Raw genomic sequence first — 21,653 nt, forward strand, 5'->3', positions numbered from 1 at the left:
ATCCCTTTTGCAAAAGGAAAACAATGTTAAAAATTTTGTGTATAACCTTATTACATAGATATAGGTGTGTACTTATACACATATATATTCATATACACATGTAAATGTGTGTCACAATATGGTTTTATATGCATACTCACAAATGGGAACATACACTATTCAGAACTTCAGTTTTTTTAATACATATTATAATTAACTTTTCAAATCTGCATATATCCATTTTTTCTAATTTTTATTGACTCTTTAGTATGATATTTTATGGAATCCTAATAAATTTAGGTAAATATGTCTGATCTTATTTTTGAAGAATGTAGTTTATTTCTTGTGGGTTTTTTGTAATAAAATTTAATATGGTTGGGCTTAAAGTATTAGTTGAATGAATTCTAGTAAATTAATATAGTGGAATATTACATAGCTGTTAAAAATCATACTGACTTATGTATTAACAGAGAAAGATTTTTGTGTTACCTTTTAAAGCAGGTTACAAAAAGTATGCATGATATAATGCCATTTTTGAAAAATATATTAATGTATGCCCTCCCACCTTCACATTTATAAACATATGCAAAAATTATAAGCATCAAAATATAAATAATGGTTTATTGTGTGCAATGAGTTTAGAGTTTATGGTTAATTTCATTAAGATTTGTACAATGTAATAGATTCAGGTAACAAGAAGGTAGATACTATCATAGAAAGCATCTGTAAGACTAAAAGGCATTGGAATGGCTGCTAGAAATTATGTAAAGTGTTGCATCCTTGAAGAGGGCATGTTTCTCAGGAGTGTATATTTTTTAGGTCAAGACACTGAGGAAGCAGGGAGCTCTATGTCCACTCTGGAGAGGTCGCTGGCTGCACGCCGAGCCCCCCGGGCCAAGCTCATGATTCCCATGGATGCCCAGTCCAACAATCCTGGTGAGTCAATGTTGGTGCCACAATGAAGAAATGAAATGCTTTCTGTATGTATCTTTTCTATAAAAAATCAAATTATCAAAAGTAATTAGAATTTTCCCTGAACTTTCTGGGCAAATGGAAATGAGGAATGACTAAAACCGTATCATTAATAATTTGAAGTGCAAGTCTTCATTCGTTAGTGTGTTTTTTTGTATACAATCAAATGGTCTGTTGGCAAACAGATGGTTATATATTTAAGAAATTGTTTGTAAAATATATGAATTCACATAAAAGAGCTGATATATATTTTAATATTATTGATCTTATTCTAATAATCATCTCCATAGTTTTTTATTTATTTATTTATTTATTTATTTATTTATTTATTTATTTTGAGACAGAATTTTGCTGTGTTGCCCAGGTTGGAGTGCAGTGGCACGATCTTGGCTCACTGCAACTTCCACCTCCCAGGTCCAAGTGATTCTCATGCCTCAGTCTTCCAAGAAGCTGGGACTACAGGCATGCACCACCATGCCCAGCTAATTTTTGTATTATTAGTAGAGACAGGGTTTTACCATGTTGGCCAGGCTGGTCTCCAGCTCCTGACCTCATATGATCCGTCTTCTTCAGCCTCCCAAAGTGCTGGGAATATAGGCATAAGCTACTGAACCCATCCTCCATAGCTTTTTAAACTTTTTAATGAGTCTAATTCTCACACTTAAATAATCTAGCTCCTTTAAAGCAGATGTTGACAGACACCCACTTACTACACACCCCTTGTTGAAGTTTTCTGTCATCCTCCCACATTCACTGAAGATATTATTATCTGGGAATCACTTCCTTTCCAATTATGTCTATGCTCAGTCTTGGTAATTACAGTATTCGTGCAGATAATCCATCTGATACCCTAGATGGTTAGTTCCTCTATGTTGCCTGCAAAGATATTGATTCCTTCCCACTTCAGTTCATAAATTCCATGTCACACCAAATCAAACCAGTACAAAATGTCAGTTCCTATTATCTTATTAGTTACCTGCTCACTTTATTGCCCCCTTGTCATCAATTCTTCAATCCCACCAGGACCTCCAATCCATTAACTCTGCCATTTCCTCCCATCCCTCATCCCCTTTGTGTCCTCATTTATCTGCAAGCTCAACTTAGGTTTTATAGTCACTTATTATCTTCAGTCTCATCTCCCTTGGTCCTCCTTCCCCATGTTACTCACCTGAAAAAAGCCTGGTTAAATAAGCAGCTTCCCAATTCTTACCCCATTCCCTCATAGCTAAATGGATCTGGAGAAAAACATATAGCCTGCTTACTGAGTATTTATGACCAAAAGTCCAAGGTGAGCTCTCACTATTTGGAAATGACACTGTATTTCTCTAGTGGTTCATAGTTACACTTTATAAGATGAATGTCTTATATGTATTCTTACTTTTCAGATTTCAGTATCTCCCATCTTTCCCTATTCTTAGCTAATAATCTTATATCAGGAAGAAAAGAAAAGCATTCAGAAAGTGGTCTCCTTGTCCTTCCATCAAATCTAATTGATCTGTTAGTGCTGCTCTCTGAGTGTCTTGTTGAAATCCCCCCTCACCCATTTAGGGACTCTTCTGTAATTACCCCTTCCTTTTCCTGCAGCATCAGTTTTTCTTCCTTATTTATCACTTCAGTAAGCACACAAATATTAATATTCTGTCACAACTTCTGTTTTATAACACTCAATGCCACTTCCCCCTCCAACTGAAACCATATTTACTGAAAAAAAATTCTAAATTATCTGCACTAACTTTCTCCTCTTTCTAAGCTTTCTTATTAGTTTTAATAAGATTTTTACAGTCACTCTCCACTGAATCCATGATTGCCAAGGTTGTCAATAATCTCCACGTTGTCAAATCCAACGGTCAAGTCTCAGACTCTCAGAAACAGTTGACATAGGTTCTCACTTATTTCCCTGAAACACTTTCTCTTTGGCTTGTAATGTACTAGATGTCCCTGGTTTTCTTCCTACCCTTATGGCTGCTCCTCCTCAGTATCCTTCACTTATTTCTCCTCTTCTTCCTGATCTCTAAGAGTCAGAGAATGCCCCAGGCCTCAGTCTTCAGGTATCCTCTCTTTTATCCCTACACCTGCTTCTTAGATAATGTCATCTAGTATCAATGGCCTTAAATATTATTAAAATGCTGATGAATCCTGGATGACGTTATCCTGAGGCAGGATCTCTAGGGCAAGGGCAAAATGCCACCAGTCTTTGCTAAAGCATAGCAAGAGTCTCCTTTGCTTCATTTCCCAATAATTTCCTCATCACCATCTGAGGACACCTCAGTCTGGACTTCATTGTCCATATCACTACAAGCATTTTGGTCAAAACTGTTCATCAAGTCTCTAGGCAATTCCAAACTTTCCCACATCTTCCTGTCTTCTTCTGAGGCCTCCAAATTGTTCCAACTTCTGACCATTACCCAGTTCCAAAGTCACATCCACATTTTCAGATTATCTTTATAGCAGTGCCACACTCTTTGTGGTACCAATTTACTGTATTAGTCCGTTTTCACACTGCTATAAAGATACTACCTGAGACTGGGTAATTCAGAAACAAAGGAGGTTTAAATGACTGACAGTTCCGCATGGCTGGGGAGGCCTCATGAAACTCAGAATCATGGTGGAAGGTGAGGGAAAAGCAAATACCTTCTTCACAAGCCAGCAGGAAAGAGAGAGCAAGAGAGAGAGAGAGAGAGAACGAAGGGGGAAGAGCCCCATATAAAACCACCAGATCTCATGAGAACTCACTCACCATCACAAGGAGCATGGGGGGAACTGCCCCAATGAGCCAATCACCTCCCACTTTGTCCCTCTCTTGACATGTGGGAATTACAATTTGAGATGAGATTTGGGTGGGGACACAGAGCCAAATTATATAAATCAACTTACTCTTTTCAGAAACTCTAGTTTCATGCCTCTTCATTCTGATTTCCTTATACCCTAAATTCAGTCTTTTACCAAATTATTGTTTTCAAAACATTTCCCAAATTTGACCACTCTTTTCCATCTTCACTCTTTTGCCCTTATCCAAGCTACCATCATCTCTTACAGTTTACTAGACTACAGCAATAAGCTTGTAACTAGTCTCTTCTTTAGCTTTTTGAAAAAAAAAAAAACTATTCATAATTTTTGTGGGTACATAGTAGGTATATATATTTATGGGGTACATTAGATGTTTTGATACAAGCATGCAATATGTAATAATCACATCATGGAGAATATGGTATCCATCCATGCAAGTGTTTATCCTTTTTGTTAAAAACAATCCAATTATACTCTTAGTTATTTTTAAATGTACAATTAAGTTATTATTGACTACAGTCACCCTGTTGTGCTATCAAATAGTAGATCTTATTCGTCCTATTTTTTGTACCCATTAATCTTCATTAGCTTTTGCCCTTACAGTCAATTGTTTACACAGCTGTCTCTCAATATATAAATTAGAAAATGTTGTTCCTCTGTGACTTCCATCACATGTAGAAACAAAATCCACTAATTTTACTATGTCCTACAAGGTCTCATGTGATTTGGTCTCTGGGTTTATCCCTCACTTTATCTCCTATTGCTCCTTTCTGTAATTCATTACAATCATGTAACCTTCCCCTGTGTTCCTTGGATAATAGGCATATCTCAGTTCAGGGACTCTGCACTTGCTGTAGTCTTTGTCTGGAATCTCTTTTTGTAGGTATTTACATGTCTTATCCCCTATTTCTTTCAGGTCTCTATTCAACTACCACCTTTGTAAGCAGGTCTTCCCTGACCATTGCCTAACACAGCATCTCTGGTCACTCTCTCTACTTCTCTATTATGCTTCATTTTTCTTTATTAACGCATTACACTATTCTATTTGTGGTTTTGTGTTTGTTATTTATTTGCTTCCTGTATTTTAATATAATCTTTATAGGGGCAAGGATTATGCCTATTTTGGTCATTTTGCGTCCCCATTACCCAGAACAGCACCTGGCACATGGAAGGCACGCACTCAATACCATTTAGTCAAGTGAATGAATTAATAGTTGTTTCTTTTTACTTACCATATGCCACATCCTCCCTATGCTCCATTACATCTTCTCTCAATTTTACTATAATAAGTGCAAACACTTACATAGCATTTATAATGAATGCCAACTGTTCAAGTCATGTAGTAAGCACTATTGTTACGCTTCTCATTGTTAGGTTCTCTCATTTACTAGAGAGAGAAGAAAGGATTGGAGAGTTTAAGTAACTAGCTAGCAGTCATACAGCTAGTACGTGCTATAGCCAGAATTTGGACTTAAAAGATCTGATTTCAGAGTTCAGCATTCTTAATCATGCTCCCAGCTGTCATACCCTGTGAAGCTATTGTCCTTTTTCTTTTATACCTTTCACTACTGAGAAAGATACTGTGCACTTAGTTGCCTTTTTTTCCCCTCTAGTTGCATTCCTCTTGTATTAATAACTAAGTTCTATCTGTGCCAATCATTTATTGGTTTCTTCTCAAACATCATTGTACTTTAGAATCTGTGGAGCCTTCCTGACCTGTCTAATTAGAAATATCTTCCTCACCTAATAAATTCCCATATGCCATTGCTTTTTCTTTCACAGTATCTTTGAATCCCTGGCTATCCTCCCATTCTCAACTCTTTTATGTCTTCTTTGTGACTTCACATCTAAACTGCCAAGACAGCTTCCTAGCTAAGTCTTCCTGGCTCTAGCATCTTCCAGACTCTTAGGCATCCTGCTTGCCAGATTTCTTCCTAAAACAAGTTAAACATGGCATTCCACCCCATACATTTCTCCAGTGGCTCCCATTTGTCTGCCAAGAAAAACAAAACAAAACAAATTTTTAAAAACGTTTTTAGCATATCATATTGGAATCTAGATTTCTGTTACTCTATCCTTATATGTACCCAGACTCATGCTAAGGTAGACTCATTGCTGATCCACAAATATGCACTGTCCTTCATTTGTTTTTTCCCTTTACATATTTCTTTCCTTTTGAAATGACTCAGTGGATAGCTCAACCTAAGAAGTTTTATATATCCTCCAAAGACCAGAGTAGATATTGATGCTCTTACAAATGCTTTTCTGATTACTCCATCTAGAAATAATGACTCCCTTTTATATGTTTGAATAACGTGTTCTTGTAGCACAATATAGCATTTATTACACACAATACTGCCTTATATGCTTAGGCTTTCAAGTCCAAATCTTCCCTCCTTTAACAGCTTGTGAATTACTTCATGATAAGGATGTAATGTATCTAATTCATCTTCATATTCACACATTTTATTGTTTAGTACCTAGCACAAAATTGCTGCTTGCTAAATATCTGTAGAATGAAATAACAAATAAATGTGCTATTAAAATGCCTTCCTTATGTTTGTAACACATTGATGTTTGGCGAGCTCTTTTTTGTCAGTTATAAATAGAATGTCATCTAACAAAATTGTCTGATGTATTAAGAGCAGTTAAACTTGTTTTCATTAAACAGAAAAGGAAATAAGAGGCTTAGAAAGAGAAAGAAAATCTAACAAGTATGAAAATTTTTAATATTATTCACTTGGTAAATACCTTGCTAATTATTATTTTCATTTAATCCTCACAATATTATCATGTGGTAAGACTATCCTGATTTTACACATGGGAAACAGCGACTCAGACAGCTTAAGCAACTTCCTCTAGGATACCTGGGCAACCTTGGAACCTCTACGGTATACTGCTTTTCCAAAGATAAATATGGCTTTTTATCTCCTAAATTATTCATATCCTTTTATTTTTCAAAAAGATTTTCTGAAGGTGCTATCTCCATTGTCTAAACATGGAAGCTGAGGCTCTGAGAGTCTGAACTTGAAACCTCTGCTTGATCTATCAACTCTACTGTATTGCTTCATACTGTTATCTTGAGCTCTGAGTTTTTGTATGCCTAAAATAGCAAACCTTCTCTTACTTAGTGACTTATTCTACATGAATGGAACCCACAAAATTACCAGAAATTAATTTTTGTTATTTTTTGTAATTATCAGATAACAACACATACATGGTTTTAAACCATCACATAGTTTTCCAAAGTTTATAAGAATATTCTGATTCAGCAATTCCATTCCTAGATATATTCTACTCTTGGATATGTACCCAATGGAAATATATAAAATATTAGTCAACAGGTGCATATAAGAATGTGGGTTATTTGTAATATCACATCTTCATTACAATAGTTGAATACATTATAGTATATTCATATAGTGGAGTACAATGCAGCAATAAAAATAAACTAAAATTATACAAAACAATATGGATAATCTCACGGGTGTAAATTTGCAATAAAGAAACCTGATGCATCTATATGATTCAATTTATGTAAAATTAGAAAATCAGTAAAATAATCCATGGGGTTTAATATGGTTTGGCTGTGTCCCCACCCAAATCTCATCTTGAATTCCCATGTCTTGTGGGAGGGCCCCAGTGGGAGGTAATTGAATCATGGGGCAGATCTTTCCTGTGCTATTCTTGTGATAGTTAATAAGTCTCACAAGATCTGATGGTTTTAAAAATGGGAGTCTCCCTGCACAAGCTCTTTTCTCTTCTCTGCTGCCATGTGAGACGTGCCTTTCACCTTCTGCCATGATTGTAAGGTCTCCCCAGCCACATGGAACTGTAAGTCCAATAAACGTCTTTTGTAAATTGCTCAATCACAGGTATGTCTTTATCAGCAGGATGAAAATGGACTAATATAGTAATTGGTACCGGGAGTGGGGCATTGCTGTTAAGATGCTAAAAATGTGGAAGTGGCTTTGGAGCTCAGTAAGAGGCAGAGGTTGGAATAGTTTGGTGGAGGGCTCAGAAGAAGACAGGAAAATGTGGGAAAGTTTGAAACTTCCTAGAGACTTGTTGAATGGCTTTGGCCAAAATGCTGATAATGATACAGACAATGAAATACAGTCTGAGGTAGTCTCAGATGGAGAGGAGGAACTTGTTGGGAACTGGAGCAAAGGTGACTTTGATTATGTTTTAGCAAAGAGACTGGTGGCATTTTGCCCCTGCACTATAGATTTGTGGAACTTTGAACTTGAGAGAGATGATTTAGAGTATTTGACAGAAGAAATTTCTAAGCAATAAAGCATTCAAGATGTGACTTGGATGCTGTTAAAGGCATTCAGTTTTACAAGGGAAGCAGAGAATACAAATTCAGAAAATTTGCCCCCTGACAATACAATAGAAAAGAAAATCCCATTTTCTGAGAAGAAATTGAAGCTGGCTGCAGAAATTTGCATAATCAATGAGGAGCTGACTGTTAATCCACAATATAATAGGGAAAATGTTTCCAGGGCATGTCAGAAGTCTTCACAGCAGCCCCTCACATCACAGACCTGGAGGCCTAGGAGGAAAAAGTGGTTTCCTGGACCAGGCCCAGGGTCTGTGAGCTACGTGCAGCCTATGGACTTGGTGCCCTGTGTCCCAGCTGCTCCAGCTGTGGCTGAAAGGAGCCAAAATAGAGCTCAGGTCTTGGCTTCAGAGGGTGTAACCCTCAAGTCTTGGCAGCTCCCTTGTGGTGTTGAGCCTTCCAGTGCACAGAAGTCAAGAACTGGGGTTTGGGAACCTCTGCCTGGATTTCAGAGAATATATGGAAATGCCTGGATGTCCAGGCAGAAGTTTGCTGCAGGGGTGGGGCTCTCATGTAGAACCTCTGCTAGGGCAGTGCAGAAGGGAGACCTGGGATCAGAGCCCCCACACAGAGTCCCTACTGGATCACCATCTAGTGGAGCTGGGAGAAGAGGGCCACCATCCTCCAGACTCTGGAATGGTAGATCCACTGACAGCTTGCACTGTGCACCTGGAAGAGCTGCAGACACTCAATGCCAGCTCATGAAAGCAGCCAAAAGGGAGGCTGTACCCTGCAGAGCCACAGGGACGGAGATGCCCAAGACCATGGGAACCCACCTCTTGCATCAGTGTGACCTGAATGTGAGACATGGAATCAGAGGAGATCATTTTGGAGCTTTAAGATTTGACTGCCCTACTGAATTTCAGACTTGCATGGGGCCTGTAGCCCCTTTGTTTTGGTTAATTTATCCCATTTGGAATGGCTGTATTTACCCAATGCCTGTAACCCCATTTTATATAGGAAGTAACTAACTTGCTTTTGATTTTACAGTCTGATAGGTGGAAAGGACTTGCCTTGTCTCAGATGAGATGTTGGGCTGTGGACTTTTGAGTTAATGCTGAAATGAGTTAAGACTTTGGGGGACCATTGGAAAGGTATGATTAGTCTTTAAATGTGAGAACATTAGAATTGAGAGGGGCCAGGGGCAGAATTATATGGTTTGGCTGTGTCCCCACCCAAATCTCATCTTGAATTCCCATGTGCTGTTGGAGGGACCTGGTGAGAGGTAACTGAATTTTAAAGCCAGGTTTTCCCCATGCTGTTCTCATGATAGTGAATAAGTCTGACAAGATCTGATGATTTTAAAAATGAGAGTCTCCTTGCACAAGCCTTCTTCTCTTTTCTGCTGCCATGTGAGATTTGCCTTTTCCCTTCTGCCATGATTGTGAGGCCTTCCCAGCCATGTGGAAATGTAAGTCCAGTAAACCTTTTTTTTTTTTTTTTTGGTAAATTGTGCAGTCTTGGGTATGTCTTTATCAGGATCATGAAAACAGACTAATACAGGGTTAGAATTCAGGAGGACAATTACTTTTGATGGAAGTGGATTAGTGGACCAGAAGGTACTATAGGGCACATTCTCATAATGTGTTATTTCTTGTTCTGGATGACAGATGCCAGCCATTTCACTCTGGAAAAACATTGAGCACTGTATTTAGCATATTCTCAATTTTCCCTGTGTATATTATAATTCAGTGAGAAAAAAGACAAGTTTTAAAAAAGTTATTTTTAAATAACTTGGTCACATTGCATTCATTGTTATCTACAAGCTGTTTGTTGGTGAAACTGTATCCAACAAAAGAAAATTATTTTAACATGTAAACACAGTTTATTTTAAAATATTTTTTATTTTTTGAGTCAGACTCTCACTCTGTTGCCCAGCCGCAGTGCAGTGGTATGATCCCTGTTCACTGTAACCTCCACCTCACAGGCTCAAGCAATCTTCCTGCCTCAGCCCCCTGAGTATATGGAACTACAGACATAAGCCAACATGCCCAGCTGGTTTTTGTATTTTTTGAAGAGATGAGGTTTCACCATGTTGCCCAGGCTGGTCTCAAACTCCTGGGCTCAAGTGATCCTCCTGCCTCTGCCTCCCAAAGTTTTGGGAGTACATGTGTGAGCCACTGTGCCTGGCCAAAATAAATTCTTAAACTTTTTGATAAAATAGCCCTTTGCATCTGAGATGATTGATAAGGCCATAGATAACTATGTTTAAAAATTATATATCTGTATCTTGGCAGAGTTATGACTTCATTCAGGAGAGTAGGTAAATTTATAATGGCCCCATTTGCAATTATTTACATTTACTGGGGTATCAAGCCTTCTATAAACTAAAGCCATAGCATTGTTCAGCTTTCTAGTCACATATATAAAGATCGTTGCTATTTCATTGAGGAATCAGTATTCCTATAAGATTGTTATTTTGTTTCTTCCTTGACATTTCTTACTATATGCTATAAAATGTTAATTAACAGATAAAACATAAGTTATCTGAAGTTGTATTTTGGCTCTTAAAACTCACAGAGAAAATGTATTTAATTTCATGGGAAGGCAGAATCTTCTTATTTGTCTAACATTATACTTTTTGGTTGAAAATATTATATGGCATACGCTACTCCTTATCCCCAAACATTCTTCACAGCAGAATTAGCTGAAAAACATGCCAGCTGACAGCACAGGCAGGAGATTAACCCCAATCTTTTGATTCCCCAGCCTAGTTGCTCTTACCATAAAATGGTGGCAAAGGTTGACTATTTGTATAATGGCCAAAAATTATTTTAAATGCTGTTTCTTACTATAATGAAATTAATTACAAAAAAGTCAGAACAGAGATTGGAAAATAGATTTATTGGCAAGTGCTTTCTGGAATAACACCAGTGAGGGTGAAGGATACAGAATTGGGGCAAGGGTGGGATTGAACTGGTGATGCTGTTTAATGGAGACCTCAGCTGACCTGAGGCTGTCCTTTAGGGTTGTCCTAAATGAGGCAAGTGGGGCTGGCCTTCTCTATCCTGACTCAAGTAATCTTTCATGCAGGCTATTTCCAAGAAGTGGGGTGTGGCCTTGGGTGAGCAACTTAATTTGGATGAGAGCATTCCTTGAAGAGAGATTTAGATCTACATTACATTTCTAGATTTTATTGCACAATCAGATGTAACTATTTGGCCATTTTCAACCCATTTTCTTCTTTTGTAAAATGCTGAAAAGGAGGAGGGGAATAGAAACTAGGAAGGATATAGATTGAAGCAGATTAGCTGTAAGATCATTTAAAGTATGAGAGGTTTTGGGGCAGTATCTTGAATTTTATATATTTCTCACTTACCTTTCTCTGTAAATATTTGAGGGAAAAAAAGGAAATCATTCTTTAAAGGAAAAATTAGTCTCAAAAAGGTAGCCCGAAACATCTAGCAAAAACACTGAAGCAAAGGAAGTTACACTCTTTGCCATGGTAACGGCTACTGGTTTCTGGGCTTTCTAGAACATTCACTATGAGAGCCAATGCTCTTTTTCCCATTCCCACCATCTGCATTAGTCACTTGGCTGTAGAACACCAACAGTGAGTTGGAGAAGCTGTTGAGAAGTGAAATAAAGCTACATGAGAAAGGGCAGATTTTTAAAACTGGAGTTCTATTGACTCTAGGTGCTGTCCTACCAGGAGGCCTGCTTCTACACAAATGGACATTGAGAGGGACTCGTCTGTGAGATGGTCATCCCTTTGACTCATGCATATAAGGTGTGAGAAACCAGCATCCTAAGATTGGTCCCAGCTCAATAGTCTTCTGAGACTGGGCATTTATTCCATCACCCTTCAGCCCTTGTGGATGCCCACAACCAACCAAGAATGCTTTCCTAGGAGTAAGGAGTGCAGAGAGCCATTCTAGTATGATAAATATCAACAGCACACACATTTTCAACTATTCAGAACTGTAGGAATGGCGGTGAGAAGAAAGTTCAAAGCACACTTAAATTTGCATTAGAAATGATCTCATTACCTAATACATGATTTTAAATACTAATCTGATCAATTCATTATCAATATCAGTTTTTATTCTTTGAGTCTTCGATGACATACTTCATTCCACCTCTTACTCTGAATTACTGAAAGGAACAGTATTTTTTATTCAAACTCTATAGGCACACAATTCATTATGCATCATGCAATGTTTTGTGCGATGCCATGGCTCTGTATAAAAATGGAATTAAAAAGTTGTTAATGAATGAGAACTGGAGACCTAGATGTCGTTTCTTGGTAGCTCTATAAGCAAATAAATTTTCAGACAAAATTAATCTATTGTTAATTCTATTGGACTAAGAAAATCAGCAAGTCAGTAGAGTTATGCAGACACAGTCAGGATTACTTAGAGCTTAAAAAGATTCCTGTAGAGAGTACAGAATTGTATCTTTTGGGAGGATTTTACAAGATAAGTAGTTTGTTTTTCAAAGATATAGGAGTAATGAAGAAGGGATCTGACAAAGGGTTGGTGAAAGTAAATATTTTAGATGATGGAGTATAAAAAGTATACCAACTTAGCTTCTAGAAAGAGTTTCTATTGCAATGTAAAAATACAGATCTCCTTCAAGACTTAGATTACCTAATTATTTCTTAATTCCTAATGTCTTAGAGATTTCTTCAACAAAATGGACCATTTCTTAAACCTCACGACATTTCCTATCTCACTCAAGGTTTTGGGGATCTGGGGGTAACTTATGAATGACTAAGGCAAATGGATTCACAATTTATTGTGGAAATCTTTCTGGTCTGCTTAGAAAAGAATACTGTGATACCTTAAGCTCATTTCAAAGGAATTCCATGGAACCAGATCAGAGTCTGTCTTTCCTGCAGCCTCACCTTCTGTCTAATATCATGAAGCCAAAATGTACACCTGGATGTTCACAACTATTTCATATATCTGGGCTTCATAGACACATCCCGTTTGAGAAGATCTCAGTTGAAAAGGTCCAGACAGAGGAGTAAAGGTCCAGATAGAAGGAGTATAGTAGGAGATTGCAGGGGTCTTAAAGTTTCCTTCTCACAGTTCACTCTATTTGATCTTAACACATAGCTCCTGCTGTGGCAAGCACTCAGCCCTCCAGTCCACATTCTATCTCATCTTGGAAAGCGTGTATAAACCACATTAAAATTGGGCCAGATAGACTTCAATAAATTAAAGGCCTTCCTTCAGCTTAATAATAAAAATAAATAAAAATAAATAAAAAATAAAAAAAAATAAAAAATGACAAAACAAGAACTTGAACTAGAAATTATCTTTCTCATGTCAAAAATCTTTCAGGGTCATACTTCCCTCAGGTTCAAATTTGAATTTAAAAACTATTATTTATTTGCCTCTATCTTAATGCATAGCACTCTTTTTTTTCAAATGTAAGACAGGATGTTTTAAACAATATTTTCAATTAAAAGATATTCAATGCAGTTTTGGATGGATCTGTTGCAGCCTTGCAAATTAATTACAATGCCCAACATTTAAGGGGTGCTGACTTCTGACCTTGTACTCTGTTGCACTTCACTTCTCTGTGGATGATCTCTTAAATCCTCACAACCACATCATAAAATCAGTACTCCATTGTGCAGATGAGGAAACTGAAAAACAGAGCTTGAATAATTTGCTCTTCAACGTATAGCTATTATTATGTAACAAATTACCCCCAAAATGTAGCAACATAAAACAATTATTGTTTATTTTCTCAATAGTATCTGAGAATCAGGTATCTAAGAGCGGTTTAGCTAGGTGGTTCAGGGTCAGAGCTTCAAGCTGTTTCATGAGGTTTCTTTCAGTGTCTTGAGCTGAGGGTCTAGTTTCTCGCCACATAGGCCTATGCACAGGTCTGCCAGCCTGTCCTTAAGACGTAACACCTGGATTCCCCAAGACATGACACCTGGCTTCCCCCAGATGAGTGATCTAAAAGAGAGAAGAGAGGCGAGAGAGAAAAAGAGAGTGAGCATGTACAATCTTTTTAAACCTTATCTTAGAAGAGACATACCGTCATTTCTGCTGCATTCCATTGCTCATCAGACCAAGCCTGGTAAAATGTGCAAGGGAACCCCACAGGCATGTGAACTCCATGAAGTGGGATCAGTGGGAGGCATCTTTTATGCTGGCTATGATGCTTATTCACTAGCAAGGAGTAGAACTAGGTAATGAATCCAGGCAGTTTTACTTCAGCACTTGGACTCTTTACCATTATATTAAGAATAACTGCAAAGCACATATTTATGAATCTTAGGGCTTTTCCAAAAGCGACCCTCCATGGAGTTTGTGGATACTTGTGAATGTCATTCTGTGGCACTTGCTTATCAAAGAACACCTGAAAATGTGAAGGAGATATGAATATTTATCAAGGACAATAGAGGCTAAATTTCCAAATGTCCCAGATAATATACAGGTCATTGTGGAAAAGAGAAGATAAAAAGAGGCAGAATGAAAAATCATTTCAGTTAAGCTCTTTCATTTCGACATACCATTATCTTTGTCTCCTTCGTCTCCTCAACAAATCTCTCAGTTCTGTCGAGTACCGTGTTGAGAAATATCTAGGGAGGGTTTTCTTATTTCTTAAATCTTGTAGCTGAAAAAAATCTTTACTTTTGATTTCCTATAGGTAGTATTTAGTGCTAACATTTTAAAGAATATTATAGAAGTTTTCAAATACCAATGTGCCTTGTTCAGGGAGCTAAGTAATTTGGTGAGGGAATTTCTACTTGAAAAATTTTGTGCATCAATGTCAGAGATAAATTCAATTGTCAGAAAGCTGTGTCAGAACAGATTTCTTGTCATATTTTGCCGCAGAGCAGAGATTTATTGAAAATGCTTGATGATATCGCTCTCTGAGCTGTTTTACATAAACATAGCAGTGGAGTGAATGCTTTGAGTTGAAGCGTTTTGTGTGTTTGTGTGTATGTGTGTGTTTGTGTGTGTGTGTATTTCCGACTTTCAAAACTGACATCAAGGGGAAGAATACCAAAAGATATCTTAATACCTAATGTTTTATCCAACTTACTTTAAGAATGATTATTTTTTGTTATAAGTAAACGTAGACTTCTGTGCCTTTTCAGAAATGAATCATAGAATAAAATACTTCAAGATCGAAGCTTTGGGATACTGGCTATTCTATTTGATGTCACGAAATAATGAGCACTTTTGAGATGCAGAAACATACAACAGATTTATTATTTTTGAAAGAAGTTTATTATTTGTAAACCCTTTGTAATCAGGTCAGCAGCAAAAATACAAAACTATTAGAAAGTAAAATTTCTTTCTTCAGTAATGAAAGACTTGGAACTGCAGTGTAAGAGTCTCTAGAGTGCTCTCAGCACTCTAACTAAAAGATTATATGGCTTGCAAAATTGTTTTATGTTTCTCTCTCCAAATTTGTTTGGCTCCAAATCAGAAGATACTTTTGAAACTCTTTTTCTAAAAGCATTGTGAAACATTTGTTAATAATATTATTGCTTGTATTATAATATACTCATTTTGATAAGAAAATATAGTATGCACAGTTTGTGAAATGAGTATCTTCTATATTTAAAGGATACTAACATTGTCACATTTATGAGTAAAAATTATCAATACCGGGAATGTTTTGCAACCTAGCAATCCACTTTAATGACTGCAGTGATCCATTTGATCAGTAAGACAGGTGAAGTAATTCAGTTGACTGCCTCAGAGTCTGCGAATTTGAGTTGTTTAAAAATAGACTTTATGCTCTTGTATGGCTTGTATTTACAAATGTGTTCAACTACATTATTATTGTTATCATTATTATTATAGTTATATTAACTATATACCCCAGGAGACTAAATCATATATCAAGCCACTCTAAAAGTCTCCAGTGTGTTAAAATGACAGATTTCTAAATAATACTCCTAGAAAATCCTTCATATTAAACTCACTTGAAAAATATGAAGTATCTCTAGCACTGTACTAGAAAAGACACAAAGACAACAAAATTATAACTTATTTCTTTAAGGAATTTATAACATTTTGGCTGGTATCTGGTTTGAATCTCTGATTCTTTTTAAAAGTTTCCTTGTCATTTTTAAAATTTCCCTTTTTATGGAGTCTGTTTACGTGTTTATATATCCATAATGTGCTTTTTATAAAATATCTTTATTGAGGCATTGTGCTTTGTACTACTTACTCTCAAATGTTCATTCATGTCTTCTCTCAAATAATTTAGAAAAACTGTGTATCCTCTCATATATTTAAAATTTGACACTTAAAATATTTTGTTATACATTAAATACCTGTGAAAGATGGAATTTTTCTGATATAACACACTTTTAAACCAATCTAAAAGCACAAAAATACCATAGTAGTTTGATACCAACATCATCCCCTTAAAAGATATGTGAGGAAGTGCCTTGTTAACAGATAAAAGTTAACACCACTCATTTTTCTCCTTGAACTAGAATCTACAATTTATTTTCCCTACAGATTAACATACAAACATGATCTATTTTTATGTTTGTGGGTCTTCTGTTGATTATATATCTTACTTTTTTGCAGCATAAAATTTAAATAAACCAAAATTTTATTTTATGTTTGTATTTCCAGTGACTGTGAGTCTTTGTTAATTTTCTTTCCTGTGGATCTTGTTAACGTTACAATTAGTGTTTCTCCACAGTGGCAAATAGAGTAAAATTGTATTGGAGTGTTATCACTTAATGACATGAACGGGGCTTTTTGTACATTAATTGCATACATCCATGTATGAATGTTGCTTATTGCATTAATTCTATTCCAGTGTGCTTTTTATTGATCTAAACACTGTGAAACCTTTGCATATGTTTGCATATATATATATATATATATATATATAGTGTGTGTGTGTATATATATATGAATGAGTACTATAACAATGAGATCTTTATAGCAATCACTGAACAATTGGAACGTCTCCCAAATTACATGACAAAATCACATTGTGACTTCTCATTCTGTTATTTTTGATAATTTTTCAACTAACAACTAGCTGAGATTCTCCTTCAATTATACTCTAAATGAAAATGTTAGAAACCACCTCACTTGCAGAAGTATTTGTTACTCATTCAAGTTATTTACTTTCTTGTTTTCTAGGAGGTTCACAATAAAAAGCTGTACCAAAATTTATCAAGCAATTTTAAAATAAATAAACTTGAAAATTGCTTTCACCGAGAGGCACTTTTTGTAACAATATATAAAGAAAGACAAGATTAGGTTGCCCTTTCTTTTGGTGATTATTTCCTTTGCTGTGCAGAAGCTTTTTAGTCTGGTGCAGTTTCATTTATTTATTTTTGTTTTTGAAGCCAAGCTTTTGGTGTGAAACCTAAAAAGATCATAAACAAGACCAAAATCAAGGAGCTTTTTCCCTATGTTCTCTCCTAGGAATTACCTTCTGGGTCTTACATGTAGGTATTTTATCATCTATTTTGTGTCAATTTTTCTATATGGTGTGAGATAACGGTCCAATTTCATTATTTTCAATGTGAAAATCATTCCCCCAGCACCATTTATGGAAGAGACTATACCTTTTTAACATAATTTCTAATCAGGAAGTGCAGTGCATCTAACTTTTTGTTTTTCTTTCTCAGTATTGCTTTGGTTATTCAATATTTGTTGTGGTTTCATAGAAATTTTAAGATTTTTTTCTATCTCTGTGAAGAATGCCATTAGAATTTTGATGGGGATTGTGTTAAATCTGCATATTGCTTTGGGTAGTATGAACCTTTCAACAATCTCATTTATATGTGAAATATATATGTGAAATAATACATATATAAGCTCAAATACACAGAGATAGATAGAGAATGAAACAGTGGTTCCCACAGGTGGGAGGGGGAGAGGAAATGGGAGATGTAGGCCAAAGAATACAAAATAGCAGACATGTGAGATGAACAAGTCTAGAGACCTAACCTACAGCATAAGAACTAAAGTTAATACAATTGTATTGTATTAGGGATTTTTGTTAAATAAGTAGATTTTAGCTACTTTGTTACTTTGTCACAAAAAGTAACTGTGAACTGATAGATATGTTAATCTACTTCACTATGGTAACCAACCTACTATCTACATGTATCTATATGTGTCTCAAAATATGTCATAAACCTCTAATATACACAATAACATGTATTTTTTAAAAAAATTCTATTAATGTCATCACTCTACACTCCAAAGCAAGAATTTGTGATAGAACAAAAACCCAATAAAACCCAACAATTTTTTACTGAAAAATAAAATAAAGACAAGATTAGGAAAATTGAAATATCACTTAGATCTTCACTAATGCAATTTTTGTTGAAATGATTTATCTTTAAATGATTTATATTTTTATTCAATTTATAGGAAATAATACTAATCATTTAATCTGATTAGCACAGTCACTCTTCATTTTCAAACCAGTCCGTCAAAATGCTTTATCTGAAACAGTCTGACTTCATTTTTCAGTTCAAGTAAACATGTTCAAATGCATTTTCAGACATATTGTAAATATACTGAAAAATAAATTCTGGTATGTAATTTTAATAGCTAGTTTACTAGAAGCAGCCCTTTTAAAATTTTTATCTTTTATATATTTAATCTGAATTTTTAGTTAGAATTTAAAAGAAATCTATAGGTTGTTTCTCATTGATTTACAATATGCAGTGTAATTTGTGTCTACAATTATAATGTTATAAAATGAGGAATATGACAAAAGATTTTCATTTGGTAAATGTGCATGCATGTATGTGTATGTTGAACTCCAGTTATTGGCATTACCATCTAAATAAATATAAATAAATTATTAATTTCATAGACAGGAATATACTGCTAAACTGATCATTCAGGTAGCTGACTTAAATTTTGCTTTGGCATAATAAAAGATAGGGAATACTAAACACTTTATAAGATAAGATAAAGATTGACTACAATTGGAATATTTAATAATATATAATTGAATAGCTATTGAATAATGAAATTGAACAATACTATCTAAACCTAGAAGATATTGTGTATGTTTTTTATCTGTGGGTTTCAGCCACTGTAACTAAAAAAAGTTGATATTCCTGAAAAACATTCAGTTACACTTAATATGTCACTCACCTGCAATGATTTGGGTATTTGAAGTTATTTTCTATTTAAGGATAAATCCTAAGTATGACTATTCAGAAAACAGTTTGCTTCTCTCTCTCTCTCGCTCTCTCTCGACTGTCCCTCAAGAGCAATACATCCTTTTACAGAATTAATGGAAAATTCCCAACATTTTTTCAACCCACTCTACACAATATATTTGATTTGTGAACAACCTAACCTTTCTAATGCCACAGTTCATCCTTAAAAGAAAGACTAAGACCAAGACAAACAAACAACATGACCGACATAACATGTTAAAGTGGATTTATGGTAACTTGATTAACTGTTTCTTTGTTTGGAGCCCTGGAATGTTTTAAACTGCAGGGTAATATTTCGTAGTATGATGCTTGAGGGGCGAGCTGTCTTTTCTAAAGTAAAAAGTGGGATTGGTGGAGAGAGGTAAGTAAGGGAACCTACTTGATACTGTGAAGAGTATGTATAGATTTGAGGATCTGAAAATACCACCGTTTTCTTTTTGCTTGTTGAGTGAATACATAAGATTCAAAAAACCCATTAACCTTTTTCTTTTGCAGCTGTTGTGAGCGCCATCCCGGTGCCGACCCTAGAAAGTGCCCAGTACCCAGGAATCCTCCCGTCTCCCACCTGTGGATATCCCCACCCGCAGTTCACTCTCCGGCCTGTGCCATTCCCAACGCTGTCAGTGGACCGAGGTTTCGGAGCAGGAAGAACTCAGTGTAATGCATTTTCCTCTTTTTAATAAGAACAAATGAATAATAGCAAAGGTGTCTTGTAAAATATGTTGCATTCTGACCTTCTTATCCTTTAGAAAAGTTGATTTCCCTATGACTGTGGTACTAGAATGTTCCTTTCCAACACAGTGCTTTGGATCCTAGCTCATGTGCATTTGTACTGATTCCCTCGGCACCTTTCCACAGCACACTCCACTGACAATACAAGGGGAAGTGGTGGGGAAACAAATGTCAAGTGGTTCCATCAAACAATGATGTGATGGGTGTTTGAAATTAATATGTCCTATTAAATAGGAAATTAATAATCAAGTGATATCTTCCAACATATTTGGTATCTGTTGGTTATGTCTCACTGATTGCTGATGAACCAATACTTGGATGAATGCTTTAGATTTCTTTAATCAGGTAAGTGATACTTTTTCAGCTTTAAAAATTAATTATCAGAAAAAGAAGGATTTCCAGGGTATTATTTCATTTATTTGAAGGAAGGTAGGAATGAAAAGAGACTCTCAAGCTATTGTATACACCTGGTGATTTCTGCTGTGCCATTTGACTCTTTTTTTTTTTTTGAGCACAGTATTTTCAAATCGATTTTATGGCTTTCATCTCTTAGTTAAGAACAGGTGACTCAGCAGCTCATGTGAGATAGGATGTTTTGTAATAGATGTGATAGTAACAACAATAAAATATATTTTTGAGGTAAGGTATATTTTTCTAACCAAACAGGGACAGCTCTAAGAAATCATAAATCGTCTAGATACAGCAAGGTTAGAATTAAAAGGCATCAAAGATAGCCAAGAGAGAATTAGATTTATTTTCTCTTTTCTCACTGCACATAGTATCTACAGAATAGAATTGTGTGCAAAAACTCGAGGAAAAATAGTTACCCAAACTGCATCGAAGGGAATTAAATAAGAAAGATGTAGAAAGTCTAACAACCAAAATTTTCAAATCCCAAGACAACTGGAAATGGAATTCCAATCAAAGAACTGAGAGCCCACAAGTGCCTTCTTCACTTCTAAACTGAAGCTCTCTGCAACAAAAAAAAGACAAGTTTTAATGTTAGTTTAGTATTCTGCCTATTGGTTTGTTGTCTTCTACACTCTTTTGATTTCTTGTATATTCTCTGACTTTAAAGGGAAACATGAAAAGAATGTGTAGACTTTGAGAGGCTGAGGTGGGCAGATCACTTGAGGTCAGGATTTGGAGACAAGCCTGGCCAATATGGTGAAACCCTGTCTCTACTAAATTAGTTGGGTGTGGTGGCGCATGCCTATAGTCCCAGCTACTCGGGAGGCTGATGCATGATAATCTTTTAAGCCTGGGAGGTAGAGATTGCATTGAGCTGAGAGTGGGACACTGCAATCCAGCCTGGGTGATGGAGCTAGACTCTATTTCAAATTAAAAAAAAAGAATGTGTAGAATGACCTTTATCGGGTTTCTCCATCATGACTGGTACAAGCCAAAATTCAGGAATTTTAAAATTAGTAATTCACTATTTTTATTCGTGTTGTGTTACTCATTTCTTGTCCCTTTTTTTAAAGGCATAGTTTTCTTTTGAAAATTTATTCATTGAGGTCCAACATCAATTTACTCTTTCCTTTTTCCTCTTAAACTGGTGCAGCATGTGAAACTCTCTCTTGTTGAATCATGGGGAAAATGATTCCAAAAGTTAAAGCTCAACGAAAATGAATAAAGGGAATTGACTAGTATAAAATTTGTTTTTATCTGTGGTTAAAAGTCTCATGTGTGACTTGTGAT

General features: G+C 35.8%; 1 protein-coding gene across 5 annotated transcripts in view; it reads left to right on the forward strand.

The window, feature by feature from the left end:
* The window catches only part of DCC (DCC netrin 1 receptor), a 1,213,980-nt gene that overhangs the window by 1,151,219 nt on the left and 41,108 nt on the right, over positions 1–21,653 (forward strand). For all 5 annotated transcript variants that reach the window (XM_063653694.1, XM_054461350.2, XM_063653695.1 and 2 more), the window contains exons 25-26: positions 799–915; positions 19,716–19,877. In XM_063653694.1, the coding sequence (XP_063509764.1) occupies positions 799–915; positions 19,716–19,877 (279 nt within the window). The remainder of the gene's footprint in view (positions 1–798; positions 916–19,715; positions 19,878–21,653) is intronic.

Source organism: Pongo pygmaeus, chromosome 17 (assembly GCF_028885625.2).
Source record: "Pongo pygmaeus isolate AG05252 chromosome 17, NHGRI_mPonPyg2-v2.0_pri, whole genome shotgun sequence".
In the NCBI taxonomy this organism is placed as follows: Eukaryota; Metazoa; Chordata; class Mammalia; order Primates; family Hominidae; genus Pongo; species Pongo pygmaeus.